The 16,413-nt window shown below is 39.7% G+C and overlaps 1 protein-coding gene across 8 annotated transcripts in view; it reads right to left on the reverse strand.

Moving 5' to 3' along the window:
• SMARCA2 (SWI/SNF related, matrix associated, actin dependent regulator of chromatin, subfamily a, member 2) overlaps nucleotides 1-16,413 on the reverse strand; it is a 178,097-nt gene that overhangs the window by 72,314 nt on the left and 89,370 nt on the right. For all 8 annotated transcript variants that reach the window (XM_054657899.2, XM_054657897.2, XM_054657898.2 and 5 more), the window contains exons 24-26: nucleotides 10,764-10,927; nucleotides 5,113-5,340; nucleotides 1,591-1,668 (exon numbers count right to left, since the gene is read on the reverse strand). In XM_054657899.2, coding sequence (XP_054513874.1) covers nucleotides 1,591-1,668; nucleotides 5,113-5,340; nucleotides 10,764-10,927 — 470 coding nt within the window. The remainder of the gene's footprint in view (nucleotides 1-1,590; nucleotides 1,669-5,112; nucleotides 5,341-10,763; nucleotides 10,928-16,413) is intronic.

Consider the following 16,413-nt stretch of genomic DNA (forward strand, 5'->3'; position numbering starts at 1 on the left):
CTAATTTGTACAATGGCAAGCAGCTTGTCCTCTCCAGTGTCTTGAGAGTATCTGAGGCTTTAGCAGGGCTGAATTATTGCCTAACAGTGATGAGCTGAGGGTCTCTTGCTTGGGTGTTCCCCAGTAATCTGCCTTTTAATTAGTTCTTCAAGGACAGAGGGGATGTCTAGTTCTGATGGGTATCTTTAACCTCCCTAAATAGAGAATATTGTAATCTTTGATTATGCTGACCAGTGTGAGTTAAGAAATCTAGAATTTATGAATGCCCTACATTGACCATGCTGTTAAGTCTTTCTTACTACCATTCCTCTCTGAAATAGCTTTACTTGGGAAGGGTGGTTCATTTCGGGGACGGAGGGAGAAAGGGAAATGCATATTCCAGTTTAGTAGTTATTCCCACAGCTACCGGAATTTTCCTGAGAAAGAAAATTTTATTGTGGATCATTATATACAATCAATGTTCCCAGAAAAAAGCCACACACACAAAACCCCAAAATAACATAAGCCTCTCCAAACAGGTAGAGTTCCATTCTGTCTAGGCTAAAAAGGTGGAGATTGCAAACCCTGTGGATCATATTTGGCCCACAGCTGTATTTTGTTTGGCATGCAGTGTTATATAATAACTTAAAAAGTTGGATTTAGTTGCAGTGTTTTAAAATCTAGAGATCACATATAAACACCTAGACTTCAAGCTCCCCTTGAAAATTTGTCATTTCTGGCGACATAGGTCTCACATTTCTACCTTGCAGCTCTTTCCCCCGTAGACAAAGCATCTCCAGTACACCTACCTCTGCCCACTTGCTTCACACATGCAAATTACTCATGTAAGATCTCATGGCACTCAAATTTGGGACCTCTAACTTTAGGGTTCTGCAGCATTCAACCACCAAAGTTGTGGTTTATATTTACTCGCTCTGTAATCAGTCTTTGATGAAGATGAAAATGATTGAAGACACTGGAGGGAAATCCAACTGATTTTGATCCTTAAATGAAGGCTACACCTTTATGCACACCTTGAAGGTTCCCATTCATTTAAGCAGGCTCTCGTCAACAATTTGAAAAGGCACACCTGTGTGTTGTTTAAGCTGTTGTCCACCTATCTCCCTAAGGAGCATGTTGCTTTGATCCTGTAAGGGCACTGTTGTAAGTTCCAATGCCTATAGGAGCCAGGTAGGCTTCCTGAATGACATTGGCCTGGGATTAGAAACGAACTGGGAACAGGAGGGGGTCTATGGTAAGCTGTAGACCGCGAGGCCTGTCCAGAGAGTGCAGCTGCTACTCAGCCCTGGCCAACTGTTTCCACACAAAGATGTGGGCCTGGTACTGCCCGATCTCATTTTTCAAGAGAAGCCAGAAATCAGGATTCTTTTTTATGTTGGCAATGAATGGGAAATTTTAAAAAACGCTGCGTGGGCCAAACAAAATATGTCTGCAGGCTAACTCCAGCCAGTTTGCAGCCTCTGAACTGAAGGAAAGGCATAGGCTTTACGTATGAAGTTCTGCCAGGCACGCAGGCTCCAGACATTCTGCTTAACAGAAAAAGGGGCAGAGGAATAAAGCATTTGTGTTCATGATTTTCTGTAACATTACCATAAAAAGGTCAAATTCTTCTTCTCGTCGAGCAATCATTTGGTTCAGAGTCTCATCATCCGGTACTTCATCTTCTTCCTGGGGTTAAAAACAGAGTGATTTTAACCAGTGGACAGCTGGGGCAAGTGATTTTAATCTTGCCCCAGTGGACAGCTGGGGCAAGGTACAAACAAGTAAGTGATCTGTCCTCCAGACCAGAGGGGTCCCATTTCTCGAGCCAGAAAGAAAAGGGAAGGGGTTGCTGGATTTAGTACTTGACGTTATTATTTTACAAGCTATTAAAACCATCTTCCCAGAGCAAAATCCGTTCAGGGAGCAAACTGTGGTGCACTATAAGAAATATGAGTTCTCCTGGGTGTGTATCTTGATTCTGTTACTTTAAAAACAAGTTACTTAATGTCTCCCCGCTTCAGTGACCTCATTGGTCATATGGATATGACATCTATTTCACATGGGGATGTAAGATTTTAATAAGGAAATCCATATGAAAAAGTACCTAACATTAATTCTTTTAGTTCCATTTACCTTATGCCAAATATAAATGCTTATTTTCAAATCCTTACAAAAAACATAAGTATGTGAAACCTTGTTACTAGGCACTAAGACAATAAAAATCACATATATGTGCCAAATATATAGCCTTTGAAGTGTGCTTAATATATTTCTATGGGTATTATTGTTAATGATTGGAGCTATGGATGGGATAACTAAAAAGGTATCAGTAGCAAAAAAACCTCAAAATTATACTTAATTAAAATAATTTAAATGAAGCAGAGAAAGCAATTACATATGGGCTAAAATTTTCATTTTATATCACGTCAAACAAAGGTACATTATCTCTCTGCTAATTCCTCAGAAACCAACAGTTCTCAGGATTTTTAGCAATGTTACAGGATGACTTCCACACTTAAAAAATGATTCTAAAAGTTCGGCATATGCTTCAGGATTTATCTTCCCAAATTATTTTTATCATACGCTGAGTGGGCTTGTTAAAAATCAAACGGGGAATTTCAGTGTATCAGTCGAGGGAAGAAAGAGGAAAACACAGAACTTCAGACATCCAATTTCACAAACTGTATGTTCAAAAAGAGGCAACTTGTTTTAGAGAAAGAGTATGAGTGTACTAGCGGCTCAAATGAGATGACTGTGTCGGCTCCCAAGATAACGTCTTTCGCACTGCAGGAACTTAATAAGTGTTAGAAATGAATGCAATCCAATAAAGTAAAAAATCTACAATTCAAGATAATAATTATTTCTGAAAAACCTTCTATTCTAGTTTGCCTCCAGATTGATTAAAGTCCATTTGTCTAAATATTACATTTCATCTGACAAGGACACAGACTAGCTGGGAGTGGGTTCAGACTTCACAGTACAAAATATCTGGTAATGTCTCCTCTGGTGAACAGATGTCCCGCTTCGCCTACTTTCTTCCTAGAACCACACATTACCCTCTCATCACCTGGACCATGAGGGGCTCAGACAACCCCATGCCCAAGATGAAAAGATTCTCTTGTAAAGTGCCTGTTTATGACCTTCATGGAAAACCAAATAGCTGGAAGTGCACAATGCATCTTCCTGGGTTCTCTGCCCCAGCACTTCATGGTCGCATCAACCATGGTGATGCCAGCCTATGTTGTCCTGATCTTTCAGAACCAGAGTCTTTGACTGCAGTCTCTCAGTGTTTTCAAACATCTTTACATCAGGACACAAGCCCCCCTGAAAATGGTAACATTTTTCTGACACACTGGCAGCCAAGAAGGGACAGGAGCCTCAGCAAGGCTGCTCACAGCTAGCCTTGATGGCAGGACAACTGGGAGGGGAGTGCACGTCAGGCCCCACCTGGCAGCCCTCGGGCCCAGGGGAGATCAGCATCTCCCTGCGGCTTAGGAAGGCTGGAAAACTCCAGGCTTCCCTGATTCTCAACCAGATCAGGTACTATTTTCACAAGGCCTACACAAAACAAATAAGCAAAAATGTAGTGGAGACGACTGGCTAAGTGTCAGCTCTGCTCATATCTGCTTTGTCACAGTATAGATCATTCGCCATATTGTTTTTTTGGAAATGTCCAAGTGTATAAACAACAAAAAAATCACCTGACAATTTGACTCCATATCTGTATCAAATATTCAATTTCTAGAATCAGAAACTATAAATTATTTGAGATAAAAATTTTTCAAATGTGTGTGGATAGTGAGTGCATGTGCATATGTATTTTTTATCATTTTCATGAAACTCAGTGGATAGCTAATCAAAAATATAAGACCGACAAATTAGGAGGCATAATACAAAAGTGCTCTTCAATTTGCAAATGGGTTCATTTCAGGATACCTTTAAATATCAAGCTTTACTTCACATTTAGATTCATTTTAGAAAAAAAAAATATACAGACAGTCTCTGGCTTAACAACGGCTGGACTTAGGATTTTTCGACTTTATAATGGTGCAGAAGGGATGCACATTCAGTACTCCACTAGACTTAAGATGGGGCCATGTCCTGATATTTTCAATTTATGATGGGTTTGTCGGGAATGTAACACCATTGTAAGTTGAGGAGTATTTGTTTATAAGACTTTTAAAAGACTCAGGTTCATAATTTATAGAAGAATGCAAAAACACATATCCTATTTAAGGCAAAAATCAAATTATATCTAATATATGCAATGAAAACAGTATTCCACATGAATATGTAAGGTAGACTTACTCTTCAATTTGTAAGTATGGGCACACACAAAAAATATGTTCAGCCAGTTTTATGATAAGGACTTCTGCTGATATTCTGTAGTTTGCTACACTATATACATACGTTTAAAAATCTACTTCAAATCCATTTTGGAATGAATATTTATAAAATTACTAACGTTGGCAATCTAAAAATAATACAAACGACAACTCAACATTCCCCTAATAAAAACCTAATCAATGCATTCTTCATACAATCCTGACAAATAAAGGCTGTTTAACCAGAATTTTTCCCAACCTTCAGACAGCTCTTAAAGAAAAATTTAAAGTGGAGGTTAAGGTCATGCTTTCCAAGAGCAAGTATAGCTAAATGGGCGGAAGATGGCTGTGAAGGTTTGTCCTACAAACATGTTGAAGCTCTGTGATCCCTGATCAAAAGGCAAAAGAGAGAGAGGGCTCTGGAGGATGAGAGAAAGAGGCCCCCTTCCATTTATGTCTTGTCTCGTCCGGCTGATTTTGTCCCTAAAGTATCCTCTGCAGTTCTGCATCTGCCCTCCAGAAGGCAGCACTGATGGTACAATAAAGCAGCTGGTTTTGCCACCCTGGGAAAAAGGAGGGAGCACCCACAGGCCAAGCCTTGAGGTTCCTCCAGCAATAGCTCTTAAGACACTCATTCTGGATAACTTTCACAGGCTTTCTATGGTTGGGATCTAAAACAGCAGTTTATTTCTCCATTTTCAATAACGCCAGCCCAGGAAGTTTTTTAAACAAAGGGATTATTCTTCGTCCTTCAGAGACAAAAGGCCACTGTTTGATTTCATAAACTTGGGGTTTTCTCTAATACCTCATTTTCCTCTTCATGCTCCAGGATGGCCTGCAGGAATGCCCTCCGCTCGTGGCTTGAAGACTTTTGGTCAAACATGCCCGCCTGGATCACTTTCTGATCCACGTTCAGCTTGTACTTCGCGGCCGCCAGGATCTTCTCCTCCACGCTGTTCACGGTACAGAGCCTCAGGACCCGGACCTCGTTCTGCTGCCCGATGCGGTGAGCTCGGTCTTGGGCCTGCAGATCCTGTTTGGGGGGTCAATATGCTATGAGGACTGAGATGCCTGGCATCGGCATCCAAAACCGGACCCCACCCCAGAGGGAAACATGGAAGGGTTCTGTATGTCACCTTCACTAAGGTAGGATTTTGCTTACGTTTTAAAAATACACAAGCTACGTTTGGAAAAATTCAATGTCATTCCTAGTTCAAGAAACCTGGGTTTAAATGAACCAAGCCAACTGAAATACATCTCAGGTTTTGAAATCCAGGTATCATATTGTTTTTATCTGTCTCTAGCTTCCCCATCAGATGGAGTCCATATCTAAAACATTAAACAAGACACCAATGTCCAATGTCAGAATTATGACTTACATAACACCTACAACTAACCTTAAGTTGCAAGAAACGCCTTTTCTTTGGTGTGATGTGTTGAAGATTATTTTAAAAATATCACTGAGTTGTACATTCAGGTATTGTACATACATACATCTTACCACACACACACATACACACACACTGACTGCTCAGGTAGTCAACTTCCTAGAACCTAACCTTATCAAAGACTCGGTCTTCAATTTGGGAAATCAAAAGGATTGCTAGTTGGGTAGTCAACTGGTGAACTTTTGGGGACAGAAATTTGTCACTACCTATTAGAAGTGTTAAAACTGTCTATGTCTCTGACTTAGAAATATTACTTCTGGAAATGTATCCTAAACAAATAATCATAGATATGCACAAAGATTTAGAAATAAGGATGTACCTTCTCAGAATAATTTACTCTCTCAATGGCTTTTTTTTTTTAAAAAAAGAAACATTCAACAATACTGAATTAGTTAAATGAATTATAGTATCCTACTATATGTATGTATCAACAAAGTATCATAAAAATTATATTGTAGGAGATTTAATGACATAAGTGAAAACAAGTTAAAAAGAACCATGTGCATTCTGATCTTACATGTGCAAATTTATCTATATAAAGAAAAAGGTAGGAGGACAAACACCAACATGCCAACAACATAAATCTCCAGGTGATAAGATTATAGGTGTTATTTCACTTTCTTCACTTTGCTTACATTTTGCTTTTTTTCTGCTTTAAATGTTACTCATATATTAATAAGAAGAAAAAAGCTTTAATGAAATTTTTAAATAAAAACCTTCATGAGCCCATGAAACAGAATTACCTAATTTTACAGCTACATAATAAAAACTTCTTGGCATGTGGCTTTTATTCATTGTGGTCCAGGTGATGTTATCTGGGCTGATGCTAATTAGTTGTTTACACATGTCTCCCATTAGACTCTATAGATTTTTAGGGCAAAAGTCTGTTTTCTGTATCCCACATCCCTGGCACCATAGTTTGCAGAGAGCTGATGCTCAACAGCTGTAAACCCGTCTTCTTGACCAGACAAGTCTCCTGGTCACCTGTTGTAGCACAAGAAGGCAGCAGACAAAAGGCTGCCCTGGAGATTTGTTTTTGCTGCAGGGACCTTTAAAATTAAGTAGCCAATTAGGCAAAACTTCTTCCTCAGCAGATATTTGAATAAGTTAATATAAATATCATAGTGCTGAGCCATGAAAACAGCTGGGACCCATCTATATTAGATTATTTTCTAAAGAGGAGAATGTAAGGTGGATCATTCAAATCCAAAGGGGACAAAAAGCTCTAGAACACCCTGAAGTTCCTTTTTAACCTTTTAGTTCAACCGTCCCTCTCCACATATCTTCACCAGACCTGCTAACAGCAGTCAAGATGACAAGGTCTGTGTCATGAGGCTTTTCACTATCTCCTGGAACAGAGGCCAACAGTCTCTAAAATGGGCGCAATACTAAACATTCTATGCTGTCTGGTCCAGAAGCAAAAATTGAACAACTGTTCTCACCAGAAGGCTGATACTCTTTTCCCCACCATTTTCTAATTTATACTTTAAAAAGTGAAAACCATTCTTCACCTGTGGGGGTGCAAAAACAAGTGGCAGGTCAGACCGAGCCCGCGAGTAGTAGATTGCTGACCCTTGTCCAAGAAGATGCTGACAAAACCACAAAAATACTAATTGCAGGGGGCAGCAGAATATGAATAGAACAGGTGAGGAAGCAGGGCACATGGACAACATAGGAACAAGGGCAGACATTACAGAATCCTTGGGAATTTGCTGCAGTTAAGTTTTGTTTGGTGGTGGTAGCAGTGATGTGTGTTTGTGTGTTTCAGATCACCCATCTAATTGGAAGGTCACAAAAGCTAATATTTCTAGGCTGGAGAAGTTTAACGAAATGTAAGCTTGAGTCTCTAAGCCAAAATGTGGGGGGCGGAATATTGTGACCAAGAAGTGCTGTAATTATTGGATGGATTCCTCGGTATTTCTGAAGTCTCAGTTAGGTGGTCTGAAACTTCATCACACTGCCTTAGGTCTGATAACACTTGAAGCTAAGAGCCTGGTCTGAGAAGAGGGTCTGCAAGCTAAATGTGGTTGACCATTCTGTAATAGCAACACAGCTGCAGCTCCGTGGGTAAAAAACACAAGTACCAACCCGTGTTTCTAATCAACAGTTTGGAAATGAGAGTCTTGGCAACCTGGTGGGATTTTTTTTGTTCATTCCACAATCATGAGTTCTATCTTTGCTTCTAGGTAGGGTCCTCAATTAGCAACATTAAGGCCTCTATCTGCCAACCTATGTCAAATCCCCTATTTTCACCAATGTGCCTTAATTTTGATTCAACATGATAATGCATACTTATAGAAATTTTTCTTCAATGCATGCTAAAATTAACCTGATACAAAGACCTTCACAATTTTCATTTTGGGGGCTATACAATCTATATGCAAGGGTGCAAGGTAGAAAGAGCTCAAACCCAGTATTCAAACTGAAACCTAAACAGACATGGGTGTGAATGATCCCGGTGGGGTGCTCATGAGCAAGCTAACATTGACTGGTTTCCTTATGTAGAAGATATTTTGAGGATTACTTGAGGTGAGGTATGCAAAGTGCCTAACAGTATTTAGTAGAGTTCTGTACCTTTTAAATGAAAACTCAGATGGATCTTTATCACTATAAAATCACTGATTCCTGAAAAAGAAAAATTTGACCAAACTAATGGTCATGTTCAGTGACAGATGAAAAATCTGGTCAGCTCAGTTTATTCAATCGGGTGGAAGTGAATCTACCTATGGCAGCTAGAAATACTTGCAGAGGCCCAGTGTGAGGAACCTGTTGTAAATTCCACCAGAGAAAATCTGGGATCCTGTGTTTTGCTGCCGAAGCTTTAGTTCACATGTAGTTAAGACGGGACTATTTCATGTTACTGCAATTTACTTTGATTCTAGAGTTCAAAGTTTTTAACAGAGCTAGAGAGAAAGTACGAAAAAAAAATGAGAGGCGGGGTGGGGTGGAACATCATACAGATGTCCCAGAGTTATTTTCCATGTTAAATTAGCATTTCCTGGAAGAGTGGCTTTTAGAATTTATACTGTATACTGTGCCAGTGAAGGTAAACATCTAAGAGTCAGTGGAAATGCTTACCTCCGAAGACAGAACACAAGCAAACTCTCCATTCACCTATAGATCGTCCTCAATACTTAGGTACCAGCAAGGATAATCTAAACATCCAATCACATTGAGCACACCAGGAGGACAGGAGTCACATCACGTCTTCCTTCCTCCCCCTTAGATACCCAGCCTAGCTCAGTGCCTGCTGCATAACAGACACTCACTCAATAAATGTTTGTGGAACAAATACTGAATCCATAATGCTAAAAAGGAAAACTGCAGATTTCTCACATCAATATGAATTCTACCTGAGCCTTGGAATGGAACACTTTTATGTATTTATAAAAATACGTAACCATATTTCCTGAAGACTTAGAACTAATATATTCTGTGCTGGTGGCTCCCAATCCTTTTCAAGATCAGAAAATTTTAATAGTCGCTTTAATTTATTCACCTACAGAGAATGGTAAGTACACGCAGTGGCCCAGTGTTGGTGGTTTGGGCCCACCGTTGAGTCTTTAAATCAGTGCTCCTCATCTGTATGAGAATCTATTTCAGAATCTCCTGGGAGCGCTCAGAGGAAGCACCTAGCTCCACTGAGTAAGAAAACTGGGGTGGGGTGGTAGGGAACAGAAAGCAGGCATGCATATTTTTTAAAAGCTCCCTTAGAATTCTAATGTACTCCTGAATGTGATTTCCTGCCAAAAGTGACGCTATATGGCACTGCCACTCAATCTTCGCAACCCAGTGAGATAGTGTTACTGTTGAGAAAACCAGGGCTCAATGAGGAGCCTAGGAAAAGCTGATGTAGAATTCATACTCCTACGTGAGAGTTGCCATTTTCTTTTTGCTTTTTTTTTTTTTTTTTTTGAGACACGGTCTTGCTTTGTCGCCCGGGCTGGAGAGCAGTGGTACGATCATGGCTCACTACAGCCTCTGCCTCCCAGACTCAAACAATCCTCCCACCTCAGCCTGCTGAGGAACTTGGGACTACAGGTATAAGTGCCACTGTGCCCAGCTAATTTTTGTATTTTTTTGCAGAGACGGGGTTTCACCATGTTGCCCAGGCTGGTCTCAAATTCCTGGGCTCAAAGCAATCCTCCTGCCTCAACCTCCCAAAGTCCTGGGATTACAGGCATGAGCCACCACACCTGGTCTTCATTTTTACTGTTTTGAATTCAACATTTGCTCCAGTATGAATCAAATCTTGACCAATATCACCCTACCCAATATCCTACAGGCAGATGCCTCACCTCCCAGAGTAACTTAGAAAACCAGTGCCATAAGAGACCCGCTCAATTTAAAAAAAAAAAAAAAAAAAAAAAAATCAAAGTACTGCTTTAAAAGGATAGCCCTGAACTTACCTGGCTAAAAGAGCTTTACAACAATAAATGCTCATTAGAATATGTTTTGATGATGACTTTAAACAAAACACAAAATAAAAGGTTAACTACTGTAATACTATTTGGCCTTGGGGAAGTTACTTACCCTGCCTAGGATTCAGTTTCCTTGACTGCAAAGATTCGAATCATATTAACCGTCTGACAGGGTTGTCGTAAAACTGAATGAAAAAATGCCCAAGAGGCTGACACAGATGAAGGGTCCCATAGATGATGGCTGCTATTGTTCTTACTGCTATGATTTTGCAACAGTTTTGATTTCTCCCTCATTAAACATACTTTGTTCAATGGCAATCCCAAGAGATGGGATGAAAACTCAGCAGAAACTAAGTTTTTCTACCTCAAACTTCAGCTCTTCAAAGGCATATGTGGGACCTCGCATCTATGCTCTAAGGGAGATAAGAAAACAGCCAGAAGAATTGGCTCCAAGAAAGCAACAGCCCGCTAGTTTAGATATTTGCTCTGTCCTGTAAATGTGAGTAATGAAACTGATCATCTTTTAGTTGCTCTCCAGAGGGAGGCCTGGGCACCTGATCATGGGACATGCAGTGGGACATGCAGACCTGATGAGGATTCCAGTCGCTGTCAAAGATGACCACTGTATCAGCTGCCTGAAGATTTAAGCCCAGGCCACCAGCTCTTGTGCTCAGCAAGAAAATGAAATACTGGGATCCAGGTTCATTGAATTTCTTCAGCAAAGCAGCACGATCTTCAGACTTGGTGGTGCCTGAGGGGATCAGAAAAATTAATTTGCCAATTAACTCTTGTCTGAAAATGGCACAGAACGAGACAAAAAGGCTTGCTTCCTTCGAGAAATATACCCAGACTCCTCCTAACACTGGTGAGGTAATTTCCAGGGCTTTGTACTTCTGGACAAAAAACTTTGAACATTTTGCAATTACAAAAAAAAAGAAAGAAACAGCTTAAACATTTCTGATGAGGCATCTTCGCAACTTCACAAATTTTACAAAATCCTTACTCTCACCTAAAACAATGAAAACATTTTTTGGATTTATTTCTGTGATTTATAACAACAAATAATTTTAAGAACACACACACTCCCTCTCTCGCCCTGTCTCTCGCTCTCACACACACACACGTGCACTTAAAACTGTAATAATGGCTTAAAGAAACTTTGCCAATAGGCATTAAAGCAAGGACTTTTTTTATGCCAAGAAAATAGAAAAAAAAGGAAAGTTCTTTTCTACTACTTTACCGTTTGGATTACTACTAAGTATGGTCTGGTTGGTAAAAACATAAATTATGAATGTAATTTTTTTTTGCAAATGGAATAATTTTATCCTTGTTAGCAAGACTTAAAGCCACAATAATCCCCACCCCCCCCACAAGAAATCTCTTAGTCTGTTTCTCACGTTATCATCCTGCTCTGTTGAGTTCAAAGCATGCTAAATCAAAACCAACTAAACAGAGCAGCATGTTAAATACTTGGGGGTGGTTTGCCCCACGGGGTCTGAAGAGGATCCAAAATAGTGAATAAGCAGAGAGTACCAAACCTCAGAGTCTGGTGCTCACTTTTGGGGCATTCTTGCATTTCAGATGAGCCACTCGATCACATATTATGTATGTGTAATGTATTTACCCAGCCATTTCATGAAATGCATTGTGGAAGGGGAGAAAAAAAAAACACCAGTATTCCATCTGAACATATTTCACCAGAAAAGCTTAGATGCTGAATTTTGAAAAAAGGCTTTAGGCTGTTGGGAAATACGTATGCATGTTACATGACAGTCTCTGACCAGCTGCTATTCAAATATTATTCCTACATGCTGTTCATTTTTTAAGGATGAAAACATACCAGCAATTTATTTCAGAGGATTAAAACATTTAAGTGACTATAGCTAATGAAATCAAGTTACTATGAGGGCCAAGTTCTCAAACATGGGGACGATCTGTTTTTCACGTTTAATAAAAATAACAAATGCCCTCCTGAAGAGGGAGAAAACAAATCACTTCCCTGCATACAGCAAACAGGGATTAGGAATGAGGGGTCTGGGGGCTCTCATTGAGTCACATGGAGTCACATTCTTTTGACCCAATTTACTGTCTCCATTAGGTTTCGAGTTTAGTGAACTGGTGAGGTCCGACACGATCAACTGTCCGAGTTCAGATTTTGGAGGAGGGGCACTAAACATGCTTTGATGAGTGAGCTTTCAAATGTGGGGCTCTTTTTTCTTTTATTTTCAGAATTGGCTTTCTGAGAGCATGGTGAACTATCTGTTCACGACGCTAATGGAAGATATTTCTGCTGTGAAACCTTCTCTATCATCTTTCCAGCTACAAGGATTTTTTTAAAAATTATATGTATTAATGGTTCACATATTTCTCCTCTGCCTTAAACTGAATGAAAAGCCACAGAAACCAAAAATTTCTTCTAAAATGGGGAAAGAAGAGATCATGGCATCTGTGTTTCTGAAAACTGGGTACAAAACTATACATCTATCCTCTCAGGATAGAAGTTCAACAGTTTTGATTAACTGAAAATGAACCAGCTGATAATCACACGGATTAATGAAACCAAACAGTTAATCTCATCAGGTCTGCCTGCCCTGCATGCTTCTGGTTTCTTGCTTTTTGTTATTTTTGTTTTCTCTTTTTCCATGAAGCTGAAGGCTGCAGTAGCTGAAGGTCTTGCTGCTGAATGCTCAAACTTGACCTTCACTGGCTACTTTACAGATAACATGCATACGTCACCATGGTAATGGTTACTTCAGTTGTTTTTCAGGAACTTTGGCCAGCTCTGTCCAGTTCAAACCCGTTGACACCACTGGCCCTTAAACTGGGCCTGAGCACAAGTGCCCAAGAGATGGCCTTTTGATGTTGGAGAGCCAAAAACTCCACCATCAGATCATGCTGACTCTGCCTTTTTTTTTATGTATGTCCTAGGAAATGCCATGAACCCTGGCTATGCTTGTGTAGAATGAACCTGTGACTTCATTTTTCCCCACTGCCAATCACCTTTCCCTGTGCCTTACACCACCCCACTTCCTTACCCCATAAATATCCTTAAACCTTATCTTCAGGGAGGTAGAGTTGAGGGCTGTTCTTCCATCTTTATGCTTGGGGCCCTTGTGAATAAATCTTTTCTCTTTTGCAAAACCTGTGTCACAGTGATTGATTTACTGCACGTGGGCAGAACAGACGTGGATCTGGCCAGTAACATAAGATATAAATACAACCAATGCCTACTGAGATGAAATAACCTTACATGCAAAATAAAGCACTGAAAAACAAAAGGAATATCCAAATAAAATTATTTGGTCAAAGGAGTTTTCAGACCCTATACCAGATACCTCAAGCAAACAGGCCAACCATATATCTGGTGTGTATTTAAACTGTGTAGGCCAGGCATGGTGGCTCACACCTGTAATCCCAGCACTTTGGGAGGCCAAGGTGGGCGGATCACCTGAGGTCAGGGGTTCGAGATCAGCCTGGCCAACATGGTAAAACCCCATCTCTACTAAAAATATAAAAGTTAGCTGGGCATGGTGGCACACATCTGTAATCCCAGCTACTTGGAAGGGTGGGGCACAAGAATTGCTTGAACCCAGGAGGCGGAGGTTGCAGTGAGCCGAGATGCACTCCAGCCTGGGGGACAGAGCGAGACTCCGTCTCAATAAAATAAAATAAAATAAAATAAACTGTATAAATAGCTGGGAACTTGACAAATTATAAAAAACAAAAAAGATTAAGTCGTTTTTCATACAAAGCTATGGCATTTCTTATCACAAGGTTTGCAATTTGCTAGAAAACCATTTCTGTCACAGATTTCCAAGTCAAGATCTTTGCTGATCATCAGCAATCTTTTTAACAAATTTTTTTTAATTTAACAAATTTTTTTTGTTAAATTTAACAAAATTTTTAATATTGTTCAGGGAGATTCAAACTACCATGTAACAGTCTATCCAAAGGCAGACACTCCTTGCAAGTGGCACAAGATTTAACGTGCTCAATACTAACATCAGTTTCATGGTCTTTCAGACTTTCATACATCACCAATTATAAGCATACAATTAATAGGGCAACTGTGTTGAAAATTACAGAATTTACCAGAAGGAACACACTGTCAGACTTTCATGATGACTAATTTTAACTCAGTTTCACCTGCTTTTGGAAAATGTTGTCTTCTGGGATAAAACCTCACCACTTGCTCTCACTCAAAAATCATTTCCAGTAAAAACAAAAACTATATGGAGTATTAGCTAAATCTATTCATGCAACCATAATCTTTGCAGAAAATTTCTGCTTAGCTCTCATCAAGTGATTTTTTTTCCCCTAAAGTCAAAATCTGAGACATCAAATTCAGCAATGAAAATCTGAAGTCATTTTAATAATTGGGTGGTGGGATGGGGGACAGAAGGGGGTTCAGCTGGAAGTGTGTGTACTAACTTATCTGTGTGTATATTGATTGTTTGTCCATTAGTTCTGTCCACCCTTAAAAGGAACAGCTGCTGTTTCTTACGGAAAGGTGCCTTTTCAATTCCATCTGTAACATGTTAGGCAATTTGCTTGTCTGTCTCCTTCCACCTAATGGTAAGGACTCTGAGAGCAGCAACAGTGAATAGTTCATCCATCCTGTATCTCTAGTGCATGGTGGTTTGCAATTAGTCAACTGAAAATTTTAAATAAGTTCAAAATCATTCTTAAAATGTTGTAGCTAGAGAAGAAGCCTGTATTTTCAGAGATGGGGTATACCTCTCTGGATCTGCTAAAACTGAGCTAATTTGGAATCAAAGAGATCCAAGTTAGAACCTGGTTTCACCATATGCCTTTGTTTTCTCATCCTTAAATGGGCATCATAATGGCACACTGGTTGACAGGGATAACGGTAGCTTATTTATTGAGAAAATCAAATTAATAATGCACATGAAATGCTTGGCCCAGAGTCCCACAGAGCCGTGTTCCATACATGTTAGCTGTTGTGACTATTACTAACAAAAGGACAGCAGCCAATAAACTATTAAAGAGAACCTCTCAGGCTGACAAGAAAACATGAAAGCAATTTGTTTCCAGGAAGTCACTTCTTACCAGTTTGATAGATGCAAATATTCCAAAGAAGCAGTCCTCAGAGACCTGAGATTGGAAATGAAATGCCACAAAGTAGCAAGTGATAGTTACGCAGGACACCTGTGTGGGGCTGTCAGTTCAGGGGAAAATACAGCCCCACAACCCCACAGCCCCTCACTTGAGCAGCAGGTAAAGGACAGTTTGTCTTTTGAAAGAAGAGTGCTGAATTTTCCACTTTCCGGAGGCAGGGATCCAGTCAAAGGAGAAGAGACAATAAAGGAAATTTGCCAACAGAGAAAAACTGTGCCTAATAGGACTGTATTTGTGAACTAAAAATTGACATTTACGTAACCATTCATTCGTTATGTAATTTGGAGGGGAGAGGTAAAGGGGTTTAAATAATCAAGTTTCATGCCTGTAATCCCAGCACTCTGGGAGGCCGAGGCAGGTGGATCACTTGAGGTCAGGAGTTCAAGACCAGCCTGGGCAACATGGTGAAACGCCATCTTTACTAAAAAATACAAAAAAAAAAAAAATTAGCCGGGCGTGGTGGCACATGCCTGTAATCCCAGCTACTCGGGAGGCTGAGGCAGGAGAATCACCTGAACCCGGGTGGCAGAAGTTGCAGTAAGCTGAGATCATGCCACTGCATTCCAGCCTGGGTGACAGAGTGAGACTCTGTCTCAATAAAAACAAAATAAAATAAAAAAAAAATCAAGTTTGTCAAATGGTATAATTAATTTGAAAATTAATTAATAATACCCTAAGAGGCAGACCATAAAGAGAATTCACCTAAAACCTTAAGTCAGAGAACATACGGCACGTCTGAGTTTGGTATCTATCCAATTACGTTCAATTAAGGGAAAAAGTGAAACAAAATGTTGGATTGAAAATAAAGTCTTTTAATGAAACATAAACCTTAAGTTTCCCATTTAACAATGGTAATACTGCATTAGATAAATACTGGTATTAGCAGTATCCTCTTTTCTACCCAGGGATTAAATAGCATCCTGACTGTAAATTAACTTCTATTCCTACTTACCACTCTTTGAATGCCATATTTATGCCCTTCCATTGTGTATAAATGCTGATACTTTCAACCTCTAGTATATTATGGCTGATATCCAAATCGTAAAATAATTTAGGGATTATCCCTAAAATCATATTTGCTTCCATTAATATTTTTTC

The sequence above is a fragment of the Pan troglodytes genome, chromosome 11 (assembly GCF_028858775.2).
Source record: "Pan troglodytes isolate AG18354 chromosome 11, NHGRI_mPanTro3-v2.0_pri, whole genome shotgun sequence".
Taxonomy (NCBI): Eukaryota; Metazoa; Chordata; class Mammalia; order Primates; family Hominidae; genus Pan; species Pan troglodytes.